We start from the raw sequence: 14,153 nt of genomic DNA, 5'->3' as shown, positions 1-14,153 counted from the left end.
ATTTATAAAGCTAAATACTTTGTTACTAACTTCAGAGGATTATTCACATAAAGAGAAATATATTTGAAAAGGACAGGAGTTATAGTAGATTCCTCTGAAACATTTACAAGAGATAAGTTAGTTGTCTAGACCCCTTGTGTTGATTAGCAACAAACAAAGTCTTGACTCAGCATGAACAAAGGAATAACTTGTGTTCTTCAAATATCTATTCAGCTTTAGTGATGAAGACTTTTCCCTGAGGTTACCTGTTAAGAAGCTGGCTATGCTAATGTTACCTTGTCCATACAGGAATTGAACCTATAAATCAGATCTCACCAATATAACCTGCTAACATTCATGAAATGAATAATGCAGTAGTGAATAATAAGTCAATTAAGACACTATCACTAACTTGATTATTCTCATAAATTAAAAAATCCAAACCACAGATTATTCAGTTTGAATCATAAATTGCATCCAAGGACAAAGACAATTAAGGAAAATTATATGTTCATTTGTATTACAAGGTAAAGTATCTATTTTGTGAAATGGATGATATATTTCTTAAAAATAACTGATAAACTATGGTGATTAAAACTTTACTATTAGCAATATGTGCTGCTTGAAATGAATGAAGAAAGTCTATCAATTCAATGAAAAATAACTGACTGTTTTACTATTATTGTGCTACTGTTGTTATATACCATTAAGTTGGAACCAACTCATAACTCACCCTCTGAATTTCCAGAGGCAGTGAATTGCATGGGAGGAGACTGCTCATCTTTCTCCCAAGGAGTAGCTGATAGGTGTGAATTGCCTGTCTTGGAATAACAGCATAACTCTTTACCACTAAGCACAAGAGCTCCCAGATTATTTATTATTTGTTTTTGTGTGCTTTTGAAATTGCAGTGCAACTTTTTACCACTAGGCAACCAGGGTATTTATTAGGCATGATAAAATTAAAGTGAAAATTAAAAGTTGGGAAACTTGCAGTTGGCACCATACATACTTGCTAGCTTCCCAATATGCAATAAATTTTTTTGTTAAATTAATGGTCATAATAACAAACATGATATTTTAATTTGTATATTAAAATCTGTAAACATACTGATGATTTACATATACAGTGAACAAATAGTTTTCACCAGACCAAAAGCATCATGTTACACAATCATGCTTGAGCAAATGCATAATATAAACCAATGGATTTTAATGTTGTTGATTATAGAAAACTATACTGATGTCATTTAAAATCCTGGTTCAGAACACCAATTACTCATATACAAGTTCAAGCTGAAGTTGAAGAAAATAAAATCAAATCCACCCCATGAAGAATGCAAAAGATCATTACAAAGAAAGAAGAGAAAGAAAAGACCAAGATGGATGTTGGATGAGGCTCTGAATATTGCATTAGAGCACCGAGAAGCCAAAGCTAAAGGAAGAAATCAAGACATTAAAGAGCTGCTCAGAAAATTTCAAAGGGCAGCTTGGGATGACAAAGAAAGGTAGTATAATGAAATGTGCTAAGATCTGGAGTCAGAAAATTAAAAGGGCTGAACTTGCTCAGCATTTCTTAAGCTGAAGGAATTGAAAAACAAATTCAAGCCACGAGTGGCAATACTTAAGGATGCTTTGGGAGAATGTTAAATGATCCAATAAGTATTAAAGGAAGATAGAAGGAGTATACAGAGTTATTGTACCAGAAGGAACTGGATGACACAAAAGAATTTAATGAAACAATATACGAGCAAGAGCCTGTGGTGATGAAGGAGAAAGTTCAAGTTGCTCTGAAAGAATTGGCAAAAAACAAGGCTCCAGGAGTTGATGGCATACCAATTGACATATTTCAACAAACAGACGCTGCCCTGGATGTGCTCACCAAGTTGTGCCAAGAAATCTGGAGGACAGCCACCTGGTCAACGGACTGGAAGAGATCCTTATTTGTTCCCATTCCAAAGAAAGGTGACCCAACAAAGTGTGGAAATAACCAAACAATATCATTAATATCACATGCAACTAAGATTCTGCTGAAAATTATCCTAAAACTACAAGAGTAACACATCAGTAGACAGCTTCCAGATGTGCAGGCTGGGTTTAGAAGGGGTCGTGGTACTAGAGATATCATAGCTAATGTTAAATGGATCTTGGCAGAAAGCAGAGAGTATCAGAGGAATGTCTATCTGTGTTGCATTGACTATGCAAAGGTTTTTGACTATGTGGATCACAATAAACTGTGGCTGACTCTGAGAAGAACAGGAATCCCAGAACATTTGATTGTGCTTAAGTGAAACCTATACTAGGACCAGGAAGCAGTCGTCATAATAGAGCAAGCAGACACTGCAGGGTTCAAAATCGGGAACTGTGTCTGCCAGGGATGTATTCTGTCTCAATACCTTTTCAATCTGTATGCAGAACAGATCATCTGTGGGGCTGGACTCAATGAGGAGAAATGTGGCATCAAGATTGGAACAGATCATCTGTGGGGCTGGACTCTATGAGGAGAAATGTGACATCAAGATTGGAGGAAGATTCATCAACAACCTGTGTTATGCAGATGACACAACCCTGCTTGCTGAAACTGAGGAGGACCTGCAGAAGGTCAAGAACTGCAATCTTCAATATGGATTGAAGCTCAATATCAAGAAAACAAGATTCTCACCAATGGGCCAATTGAGAGCATCATGGTGGATGGTGAAGAGATTGATATTGTTAACAGTTTTAGTTTGCTTGATTCCACAATCAATACTTTTGGTAGCAGCAGCCAGGAAATCAAGAGATGAAATGCACTGGGAAAGTCTGCTGTTAGGGACCTCTCCTGAGTCCTGAAGAGCAATGATGTCAATCTGGAGACTAAGATGCACTTGATCCAGGCCATAGTCTTTACAATTGCTTGCTATGTGTCAGAGAGCTGGACAATGACTAGGGATGATAGAAAGATAATTGATGCCTTTGAGCAGTGTTGCTGGAGAAGAGTGTTGAATATACCAGGGATTGCTAGGAAAAGAAACAGGTTTTTCCTGGAGAGGGTGAAACCTAGCTGCTCCTTGGAGGCAAGGATTCTGAATCTTCATCTGACATACTTTGGGCATGTTGCAAGGAAGGACCAGTCTTTGGAAAGGGACATCATGTTTGGGAGGGTATAGTTCAGTGCAAGAGAGGAAGACCCTTGATGAGATGAATCAATTAAGTGATTGAGGTAATGGGAGTAGGTGAGTCAGAGACAGAGAGGTTGGCACAGGATAGAGCAGGGTTTAGGGCTCTTGTAGATAGGGTTGTTATGAGTCACAAGCAACTTGATGGAACATAACAACAACAACAACAACAATATCTACAATAGTCTGAAAAAAAGCAGACATGGAAATTCCTGCTTTTCTAAGTATCTACCAAGAAAGAGTAAGCCTTCCTTCATTATCTGTGAACCAAAACAACAAATGGCAACAGATCTAATATAGAAATAGATGAGAATCCAGATGTATTCTAATAAGTGAAGTAAAGATTATTAAAGGAAAACCCCAATGTGAATCTTCTAATTTTTTTAAAAAGATAGTTATTTTTATTAAAATTTACTCATATTAATGTGCAATAATGTTATTTTAAAAATAAGTCCATAAATATTAAAAATTTTTCTATTTAAATTAGTGATATGGTAAATACTGTATTGTAATCCTCAGTAATGCAGAGCAGTATAAAGAGAGCCTGAAGCTAACGTGTTTGGAAATAGCAGTTATAGGCCCTGATGAAAGTAATCACACTTTGCATTGAGAAATTTACCTCATTTTCTTCAGGATTTGGAGCACATGGTTCTACGTGGACTTGGGCTTGAATCAATTGAAATACTTCATCATTGTCTGATGACTCATCTTCTTTGTCCTTTAAAACAAATAAATTATATTTTTTGAATTTCACATGACAGGAACCTATCCTTAATCTGAGTATACAATTTAAGAGTGCACTTTCCATTAACAATTTATTTAAACCAGTTGTTGTTGTTATTATGTGCCATCATTTTTTAGTTCTGTATATCTTTCAGAATTTGAGAAATTGTCATATTTAGTAAGCTGTTATAACTTCAAAGTTTGCTTCCCTTACTGAAATGTAAGGTATGTAATATTGTGGTGTAAATATTTAAAATTGAGCCCTGGAGTTTATGAAATAATCCTGTTTTCCCATTGACTGAATTTATCCCTTCAACTCAAAGAGAGTAATAAAACTATATTCTCTTTCCTACAGGTACACTGAAGCCCCACATATGTCTCTACTAAACTGTAACAGAATTTTAGCCATTTCCAAAGACGTATGCCTTTGATTATAGCATTAATAATTTAATTTTCTTTTCTTTTTTGACCACAAATAAATATATGACTACCCATACATAAGAGCATAGGATTTTGGGATTACTAATTATAATTTATCGATTTTTAGAATGGCTGCCTATATATATATTTAAAACATTTTAAGATAATAAGTATGTGTCATACTGGTATATTTTGAATCTTTCAGCAATGCATCAGAATCAGAGTCTCGTACTTTTATGGATGAATTGTTACCATAATTTTATTTAAGAGATGGCCAATTAAACATACATTCCCAATAGTTTCAAGTAAGTGGAAGAGCATTTTAGGTATTGATGAACTAAATTAAAATCCAGAGATGAAAACAAAGGAAGATTTCTTCAAAGACACTTAGTGTTCCATTCTTTCAAAAGAATTAAACTTCTCATAACCGATTGGATTCTGATATATTCCACAGCTATATATAACTTGCCTCTGGAAACCCTATGAGCCTGGAGAGAGGATGAAAGGCACCCAAGCGTAGAGGACTCTCCTTCATAGGGTCGCTATGAGTCGCCTGTGACTCGACAGCATTTAACAACAACAACAACAACATGTGTGCTGCAACCCCAGTTAGCTCTAATTTGTTACTAGTGCTAATTTGAGAATAGTCATTGTCATTGTCATTTTAGATGCTCTGCTCTCATCATCTACAGCACTTTTGTACTCTGGCACATATCAGGTTACCAAAGGCAATTGATTGACATCACTATTCTAGACTTACATTCCTCCTTCTATATTCAGTCTCTTTCTATCTCCCTTATTTTTTTTAATATTTTTTATTGGGAAAAACATATTGGGGGTACAAGGAGGTGAGCGTTGGGGGCAGAAGGGTGAGGATGGGCCAGGATGCAGTTGCAGAGCTGCACAGTTTGGTCGGTGGGGGGAGCAGGTGAAGGAAATGATGAGGGTCCAGCGGGGACCAGATGTCTATCTCCCTTATTTCTGGTGTCTGTGTATTTATTTTTCCTTTCAGGATTTCTAATTTTCAACATCTCAACAGTGTTTTTTCAATCGAATTAATGGATAAAATTTGAAAGATTCATTATGTAAACACTGAGTCAAGATCTGATTGTAATTCTACAATAATTATTATTAAGTAGATGGTTGTGGATATCAGGGCTGAAGTTAAGATCACCACAATGAAGAAAATGAATGCTGCCAAGTATTAAACACACACACCCACACACCCTTCCCAATTGTCCTAATGTTGTATACCTCATTAATTCGCTTATCAAACCCACAAATCCTTCATTATCAGATTATATTTGCCAAATAAAACTCCACTCATAATGCACGTACTTAAATGAGATGATTTTGGGGGAAAATTTGAAGTTACAGAAGATAGAGGTTAACGTATCACAACCCATACTGCAATTGTTTTCATATTTTGAGCAATTGCATTGATTTATCGGGTAGTAGATTAGTGAAGCAAGCAACAAAGATGATGCACATATGTTGAATATTTTCAAAACTACTTTTTATTATCCTTTTAAAACCTAGATTTAAATACCCTGAAATCCAAAGTAAGCAAAATTCACTTAAATAGTACATCAAAGTGAAATCTAGTGGAAGAAAGAACAAATATATTTTGAAGTTTAAAGAATGAAACAAAAAATGGTTTTTAAAAAAATGAGTTCTAATTGCTATTTTAGATGATTAATTATTGCATCAAACTACTAAGCCTTAATGTAAGTATGATGTCTCTTAATTAGGTGGTAATTGAGACCAAAGCTCTGTTTCTACAAGGTGGATAAATTAAGCTAGCACTTTAAATATTGCATTTTTTTCCTCAAATATAGTCACAATTTACTGGAAATTTCAAGACAGTTTATTTGAATCATAAATCATTCAGGTCGTCTCTGAATACAAGAAATTTGGTTTCACAGAAGAAAACGAATATAAACTAGCACATTTTCTATGCACATTTAACTTCAAGTAAAACTATCAGAAAGTCTTACATTTGCCACTTGTCTTGGGTCTTCTTGCTGACTTAAGTTATCCTTCCATCTGCATCGGTGCCTTCTTTTGTGGGCTTCTAAATCTAAGAGTCCAGATTTCCGTGATAACTTTCCCCGAAATCTCTTCGGTGATAGCCGTTTGGCCAGTGCATGCCTTAAACTAGAAACCCTGGATTTTTTCTTTCGTTGCTCTTCTGGTTGAGAGTAAAACATATCTGTTGACAGGTTTTCCATCAAGGTTTGCAGTGGGCCAAGTGGCTTTGAGTTATGTGAGCGTGGTGCTCGAAGCAGATCTGTTGATAGTCCCTCTACCAGTGCTTGAATTGAATCAAATACCTGCAGGGGCTCTAGTGCCTGTGCCTGAGGTGCCTGTCCATTTTGTTCCTCTACAGGAACAAGCACCTGAGAATCTAAGTGCAGTGGCAACAGCACATGATGGTTCTGGGACAGTAGTGGCAAAAATAACTGGGCATGTACTGATAATGGCTCAGGTTCTTGTGCTTCTTCCTCTTCCTCTATAGGTTCAATAGCCTGTTCCTGTATCTCTGCTTGTTCAGGTGCTTGGTTCTGCTCCAGTTCCTGTTCAGGGATTTCGTGTTGCTGTTCAGGGATATGGTGCTGCTGTTCAGGAGCCTGGTCCTGCCTTTGTTGCTGTTCAGGTACTTGACCTTGCCCTTGAAACTCTTCTGGTACTTGATCCAGATCTTGTGGCTTTTCTGTTATCTGAGTCTGGGAGTGAATTTGCTGGTCTTTGCGTTGCTGGTCTTGAACTTGTATAGGCCTAGGTGCCTTAATCTGAGACTGTAGTGGCATGAACACTTGGGCTGCCTTCTGTAGTTGTGGCAGTGCCCTCATCTGCATTGGTAGAGATCGAGATGACACTACCTGAGACTGTAGGGGAATGAACACTCGGGCTGCCTGGATCTGCCCCTGTAGAGGCCTAACTGCATTGCCCTGAACCTGCAGAGGTGTTAACACTCTAGCTGCTCCCTGTAGTTGCTTAAGTGCCTGGACCTGTGGTTCTACTTGATCAGGTAACCAACGTGGCTGAGAAGGTTCTCCATGGAGGACTCTAAGTGGTCTGCATCTGCTGCTAGTTGGCAGTCTCAGAAGCTCATGTGTACAACAAGGTCCTCTAAAATGAAACATAAATTATTGTCATACAATTAGAATTTTCAGTGTAACGAGTTTTTCAAAGATAAACATATTTTTGCAACAAAGATATTTTTAGTCAACATTTCATGAATTGTTTCTATAATGTCAAAAACATTATTTATAATATTAAAATATCCAACTATTAATGGAGTCTAATAACATACTTGCACATTCTATTGTCAGATGTTAAGGAGCCTATTGGTAACAATTAAATATTCACTTTAATATTTCCATTCAATATCTCTTGAAAACAGAGACCTATTATTTGTTGCACTGGAAAATATTAACTGTAACTCAAAGGTGACAGTACTAGAATCAAGTGTCATATGAACTGGTATAATTAATTGTTAGATGTAATTGTTCTAACACACCTGAATCTTCTCATGTTGAACTGTTCTTTAATATCTGCTTCTCTTTCAAAGACAAGTGGTATCCCTTTTGGAGTTAAAAAAAATAACATCAATATTCAGCAGAGATATAAAATTTACATTAGTCACTGTACTCTTCAATGCTTAGGAGGTTGAATGAATTCACAAAAGCAAGAGAGTAGCCCTCTAAATGACACTCTGTTGGTGTATAAACAATATCTTGGTACCTAGGTCCACTTTTGCAAGTATTCCATATAAATCAATGATCTTGTGTATAGAAAACAGAAATTATCATTAAAATGGCTGTAAATGAGAAGAGAAAGGAGAGACAAATAGAGAATGGGACAATAGCAATACTAGAAGGTAGGAAAGGAAGATTTGTAGCTATGGACCCATAAATGCAATAACTACCATTTTTCTGATGAGAATGTAAAAATCTTATTTATTGGTTTATGTTAAACACATTTAAAACATTCTTGTTCTACTTGAATACATAAGCTTACAAGCAAAAGTTTTCCTTTGGATTTTTTATACTAATGTGTTTACTCAAATCTAACCAAACTCATTGCTGTCGAATCAACTCCAACACAGAGCTGACACTCCAGACACTCCATTGGGTTTATAAGGAGACAGAATGACCTTTGTAGGAAAGAATGATCATCTTTCTCCAATGGAGCAGCTGGTGGATACACACTGTCAACCTATCAGTAAGCAGGCCTATAGTCATGTACCCTATCACCAGGGGCTATTTTGATCTGTATTAGATTAAAATCTATCCTGCCGTGTTGGGTGTGAATACCTACTTTTATTTAAGTTCATTTGTTCAATCACAAATTTAGTTGTAGATTGGTATTATAACACTTGCCTTCTATGATGCACAGATAGTAAGTATCTCGGGATTAAAAGACAATAGAATGGTTAATTATATATAGTAATTATTTAGAGTTAATTTAAATATTAATAAAAACCTCTAAGAAGATATAAATTTTATTGTCTTTATTCCTTTAAGAATTTCCAGAAAGTAATCAGAGAGATGCAAATAAAAACAACCATGAGATATCATCTCACCCCAGTAACAATAGCAAAGTTCAATAGAGCAGCAAACAATAAATACTGGAGACGTTGTGGAGAGATTGGAACATTTGTTCACTGCTGGTGGGAGTATGAAATGTTGCAACCACTATGGAAGGCAGTTTGACACATTCTCAAAAAGTTGCAAATAGAAATACCGTTTGACCCAGCTGTGCTACTACTGGGAATATATCCTAAAGAAACCATAGCCACCATTCAAACAGATATATGCATATCCATGTTTATTGCTGCATTATTTATAGTAGCAAAGCAATGGAAGCAATCCAACAACTGAATGGATAGAAAAAGCATATTATATTCACACAATGAAATGAAATACTATGTGGCACTAAAAACCAATGAACTCATAAAATATTACACAACTTGGGTGATCCTGGAGCACATCATGCTAAGTGAAATATCTCTGTCTCAAAAGGACAAATACCTCATAAAAACACTGTTATAAAGCAGGTCTGACATGCAGGGTTGGGAGGTGAAAAGGATAAGAGTAGACAGATAATGACCATTGCACCGGAACATGAAAGAAAAAAGCTGTCTAAAAGGAATATATAATTAGGCACATATGTAAGACAACAGCCCAAAATAAGAGGTATATGATTGCAAAGAGGACTTGGGGGGGGATATAGAAGTAATTGCACAATGGTGAATATTGGAAAAAAAGGAAGTGAATTGGGGGAGGAGGAAGAGAGGGAGAAGGGGTAAAATGTGTAACAATGAGTGAATGAATATCTAACTTCTCTGTAAGCTTTCATTAAAATCACGAGTAAAACAAAATTTCATTTTAAAAAATGGAATTTCCAGAAAATAAATTCTATTTGAGATTATGAAGAATTATTAAAATGTGAATATTTATTGTCAGTCATAAATGGAAATCTAGAAATAGTAACACACACAAACATACACACACAAACACACACACACACACGGGGTGGGGAGGAGAGAGGGAGAGAGCTCTAGTGACCTAACTTCAGTGTCAACCCAAAGGCACAAGGTTCGAATCCATTAGCTGTTCCACAGAAGAAAAATTGACAGTTTACTCCTGTGTGATTTTCAGCCTCTGAAATCCTGTTGGCAGGTCAGCTTCTGACCCGATGACACACATAACAGCAACAACAAAACACACGAACACACACAGAGAAATATTTTTGCAAGCCCTGAGAGACAATAAGTAATTTAAGTGCTGTTAATGAAAAATCCAAATATCAAAACTTTAGAAATTTTACCTTCAATTTAATTCTTAAACATGATTTCTGTTCATATCTGAATATTCATTCTATTAAATGAAACTTTGAAGACTTCTACCTTTTTTCTGTCTCTTTTTAATGATTCCAGTAAGATGCTTTCTCAATGACTCCACCACGTTTCTTTCATTTTTTATATTTTGAACAAATGAGTGATTAAGCATGTTTGCAGAAGTGGGACGAAACAGAAAATTTTTTATCATGCACTTTTCCATGAAACTGCGGAACTTGTGAGACCTAAAAGAAATTAATCAAATGGAATAAAAGCATTCTCAGATCTGCAATACCTCCTCCCATGCCCAAATAAATGCAAACCACTCTGTAGGTCATAGTTTGAAGATTTCTGCCTCTAGCTATAACTGTCTTTTCAACTTTAAAATAATCTGCAGATTTGCCATGCACCTTATACAGCAATGACATTAAAATTTCAGAAGACATGAAAGTTAATGGCATTTTGGTTATTTTGTTGTTGTTATGTGCCGCTGAGTCACCTGCAACTCATAGTGACTCTATGTACAACAGCCTTAAACCCTGCTCTATCTGTGTCAATCTTATTGTCTCTGACACACCTACTCCTATTACCCTAGTTACTGAATTAATCCATCTCATCAAGGGTCCTCTTCTCTTGCGCTGTCCCTCTACCCTCCCAAACATGACGTCCCTCTACAAGGACAGGTCCCTCCTAGCAACATATCCAAAGTATGTCAGACGAAGATTCAAAATGCTTGCCTCCAAGGAGTAGCATGGTCTCACCCTCTGTAGGACGAACCTGTTTGTTCTCCTAGCAGTCCATGGTATATTCAATATTCTCCAGCATGACAGCTCAAAGGCATCAATTCTATCACCCCTAATCATTGTCCAGTTTTCTGATGCATAGCAAGTAATTGCTAAGACTATAGTATGGATCAGTGTTCCAGACTGACATGGTTGCTCTTCAGTACTTTGGAGAGGTCTCTGACAGGAGTCTTTCCCAAAGCAATTCATCCTTCAATTTCCTGGCTGCTGGCACCAAGAGTGTTGATTGTGGAGCCAAGCAAACTAAAGCTGTTAACAATCTCAATTTCTTCACCATCTATCATGATGCTGCCAATCAGACCAGTGATGAGGTTCTTTGTTTTCTTGATGTTGAGTTTCAATCCATATCAAAGGCTGCAGTCCTTGACGTTCTGCAGCAAGCTCTTCAGGTCCTCCTCAGTTTCAGCAAGTAGGGTTGTGTCATCTGCATAACACAGATTGTTGATGAGTCTTCCTTCAATCCTGATGCCACATATCTCCTCATAGAGCCCAGCCTCCTAATCTGTTCTTCATATAGACTGAAAAAGTATGGAGATAGAACACATCCCTGGAGAAGAGGCTCTAAGCCACAAGAAGGCAATCCTGGAGCAGAAGTTCAAGGCAAAGGTCTTTTCCTAAGAACCGTCTGAGATAGGAAGTCTTCCCTAATACTAGTACCTGGTATTTGGACTTAAAGACTCCTAAACTCAAGAGACACTGGCCACAGCATAAGAAACTGCCAGTAGCTTGAGGCATTTGGAATCCCAGAAGCCCAGAAAGCTTTACATATTAGCCATCATAATAAGGGCTGAATAGGGAAAGACAGGTGTTGAAAGAATAATGGCATTGTCTCCTCAAATTATAGCAGAAACTTCAGTGAGATGAACTGTGTGTATGTGATAAAAAGTGAAATTGGAGATATGACAATTACATAATAAATTCAATACATATAGACTGTGATCCTATGTTGGTCAGCCCACAACAATCATACTCTGAAACTTGAATGTTTCATTTTATATATGCTTTGTGATCTACAGAAACAGAGATATATCTGGACCACACTGAGAATGGCAGCTGAGACTAGTCTTATGTATCATGTTCTTAAATAAAAAAACCCTTTCACTGGAAAAAAAAGGTAAATGTTGATTAACACTGGGTTTAATCATCTTACAAATTATCCATAAAAAGAAATATAGCCAAAGGTTCTAACTCCCTGGGGACAATTACAACGAATTTAAAAGAAGAGTAGAAGTAATTACCACTTCTACTAGGGAAAGAAGTTAATACTAAGAATAAATAAAAGAGTTTCATGTATTCGACCAACAAGCTTTAGAAGGGTGGCATCATTAGGAAGGTGCAGGGGAGGGGAGGTGCAGTAAACACCTATTAAGGTCAGAGGAAGTGACACCAAAATGATTGTATATAAAAATTTTGTGTAATGTTTAGGCAGAAATGTATTATTTTTAAATAAAAATATCCCTGTAGCTGCTTATGCTGTTGTTGTTAAGTGTTATCAAGTTATAGTATGACAATGAAAATATTTTCCATAATCTCAGCTTCCTCATTGTTATTGTTAGGTATCATTGAGTGGACTCCAACTCAGAGCAATCCTATGAATGAAACCATGCCTGATCCTGTACCATAGTCATAATCTTTGCTGTCCTTAAACCCATCAACTGCAGTTGCTGTGGCAAACAATCCATCTTGTCTATCTCCACTTTTTTGCTAATCCTCTACTTTTCCAAGCATTATGACCTTCTCCAGAGACTATCCCATCCTGTGTTTACTTTTTGTTTTCCCTCCCGTTAACATGACCAAAGTATGTGAGAGGAAGTCTCACCATCCATCCTCAGTTTTAAGGAAGACTCTGGGCGCACTTCCTCCAAGATAGATTTGTTTGTTATTTTAGTAGCCCATGGTATATTTAATATTCTTTTCCAACACCACAATTCAAAGTAATTGCTTCTTCTTAAATCTTCCTTGTTTTTGTTCAACTTTTCACATACATATGAAACAATTGAAAATACCATGACTTGGATCATTTAAAAGGCTAAAACTTTATGTGAATTTGCCTTTTGAGCCTTATGATGTGCTCTGACCTAAGCATGGTCATTATTATCCAATTACAAAGATACTTCCAATTACAAGCCTTCATATGCACAGACTATAAAGCATGTGCTGTTGTTTTCATTATTGCTGATGTTTTTATAGTCATTGAATTTGATTTGTTAAATTTTTTCCTGTTTTCAGCTACAATGTAATTAGTATTTACAAACCTATGTCAATATTTTTAAAGAATAAAGTAGTGGTTAAAGAAAAAAGGAGTAAAAAAGGTTTCCACTCCATTATTAGGAATGTAACTAATGTAAATCAATGTATAAATGTTTTTCAAAACAATTTTAGTTTAGCAGTCATATAATAAGATTTATTACATTTAAGCAATTTACAAACATATTTATCCGTCTCCTTAATGGAGATGCATATGCCTATTAAAATAAATACAGTAATATCATCATAATATCTGATGAGATTTTTTTCCCTCCCTGGCTAGTTAGGACTTAATTAAAACTGGATAATATACTTTAGAAAATGCTGTCCAACGAGGCTGATTAAGTAGGACTAAACAAGTAAGTTAAAGTTTTGCAACATAAAAATGTCAAATCACTGTGTGTAGAAGATCGAGATATTCATCTTTACCATCCACTGGATTTGACTGTAGGAGCTGATTCCCGCAAAATGACAAAGAGGGCTTCTAGTGGCTGGAGGTTACATAGGGCTGCAAAGGGAAATAGGCAAGTTTAGGAAAAAAAAATTAATAGAGCAACTACAGAGCATTCACCTCATGCCCGAGGAGATTCTCAGCATTCTTCAACACAGCATGCTGAACAGACACTAATGAATAGACACAAGCAAATGTATGTAGGCTAAAGGAAAAGTTCATTTCATTACAAGTAGCATATTATGGAAGAGTCTTAAGCTTTACCGTTTCCAAGCATGTAAAATGCAATTAGATTCAACAGTAAAATAAAATTTCTAAAATATATTATTTATGTCTAGAAGTAAATCAGTAGTGGACACAAGCTTACTTCTATTTTTTTTTCTATACTTTTGTATACCACTGCACATCAGAATATATTAATTTATAGCCTGAAAATGTCAACTAGGCTACTAGGCAAAAAAGTATGTAAAAGAAAGTGATTTAGTACTTTAAAAAGTTGAAAAGCAAATATATATACTGAAACAGTATGTACA

The 14,153-nt window shown here is 36.1% G+C and overlaps 1 protein-coding gene across 1 annotated transcript in view; it reads right to left on the bottom strand.

The window, feature by feature from the left end:
• LOC102851004 (nik-related protein kinase-like) overlaps positions 1 to 14,153 on the bottom strand; it is a 288,384-nt gene that overhangs the window by 120,884 nt on the left and 153,347 nt on the right. The window contains 5 exon segments of the mRNA XM_006889937.1: positions 3,751 to 3,849; positions 6,272 to 7,406; positions 7,798 to 7,861; positions 10,189 to 10,364; positions 13,599 to 13,677. Coding sequence (XP_006889999.1) covers positions 3,751 to 3,849; positions 6,272 to 7,406; positions 7,798 to 7,861; positions 10,189 to 10,364; positions 13,599 to 13,677 — 1,553 coding nt within the window.

This window comes from Elephantulus edwardii, unplaced genomic scaffold, assembly GCF_000299155.1.
Source record: "Elephantulus edwardii isolate Elephantulus edwardi_28Jun2011 unplaced genomic scaffold, EleEdw1.0 scaffold00083, whole genome shotgun sequence".
NCBI classification, from domain to species: domain Eukaryota; kingdom Metazoa; phylum Chordata; class Mammalia; order Macroscelidea; family Macroscelididae; genus Elephantulus; species Elephantulus edwardii.
Note: the sequence above shows the minus strand (reverse complement) of the source record. Positions and strands in the feature narration are given on the sequence as shown.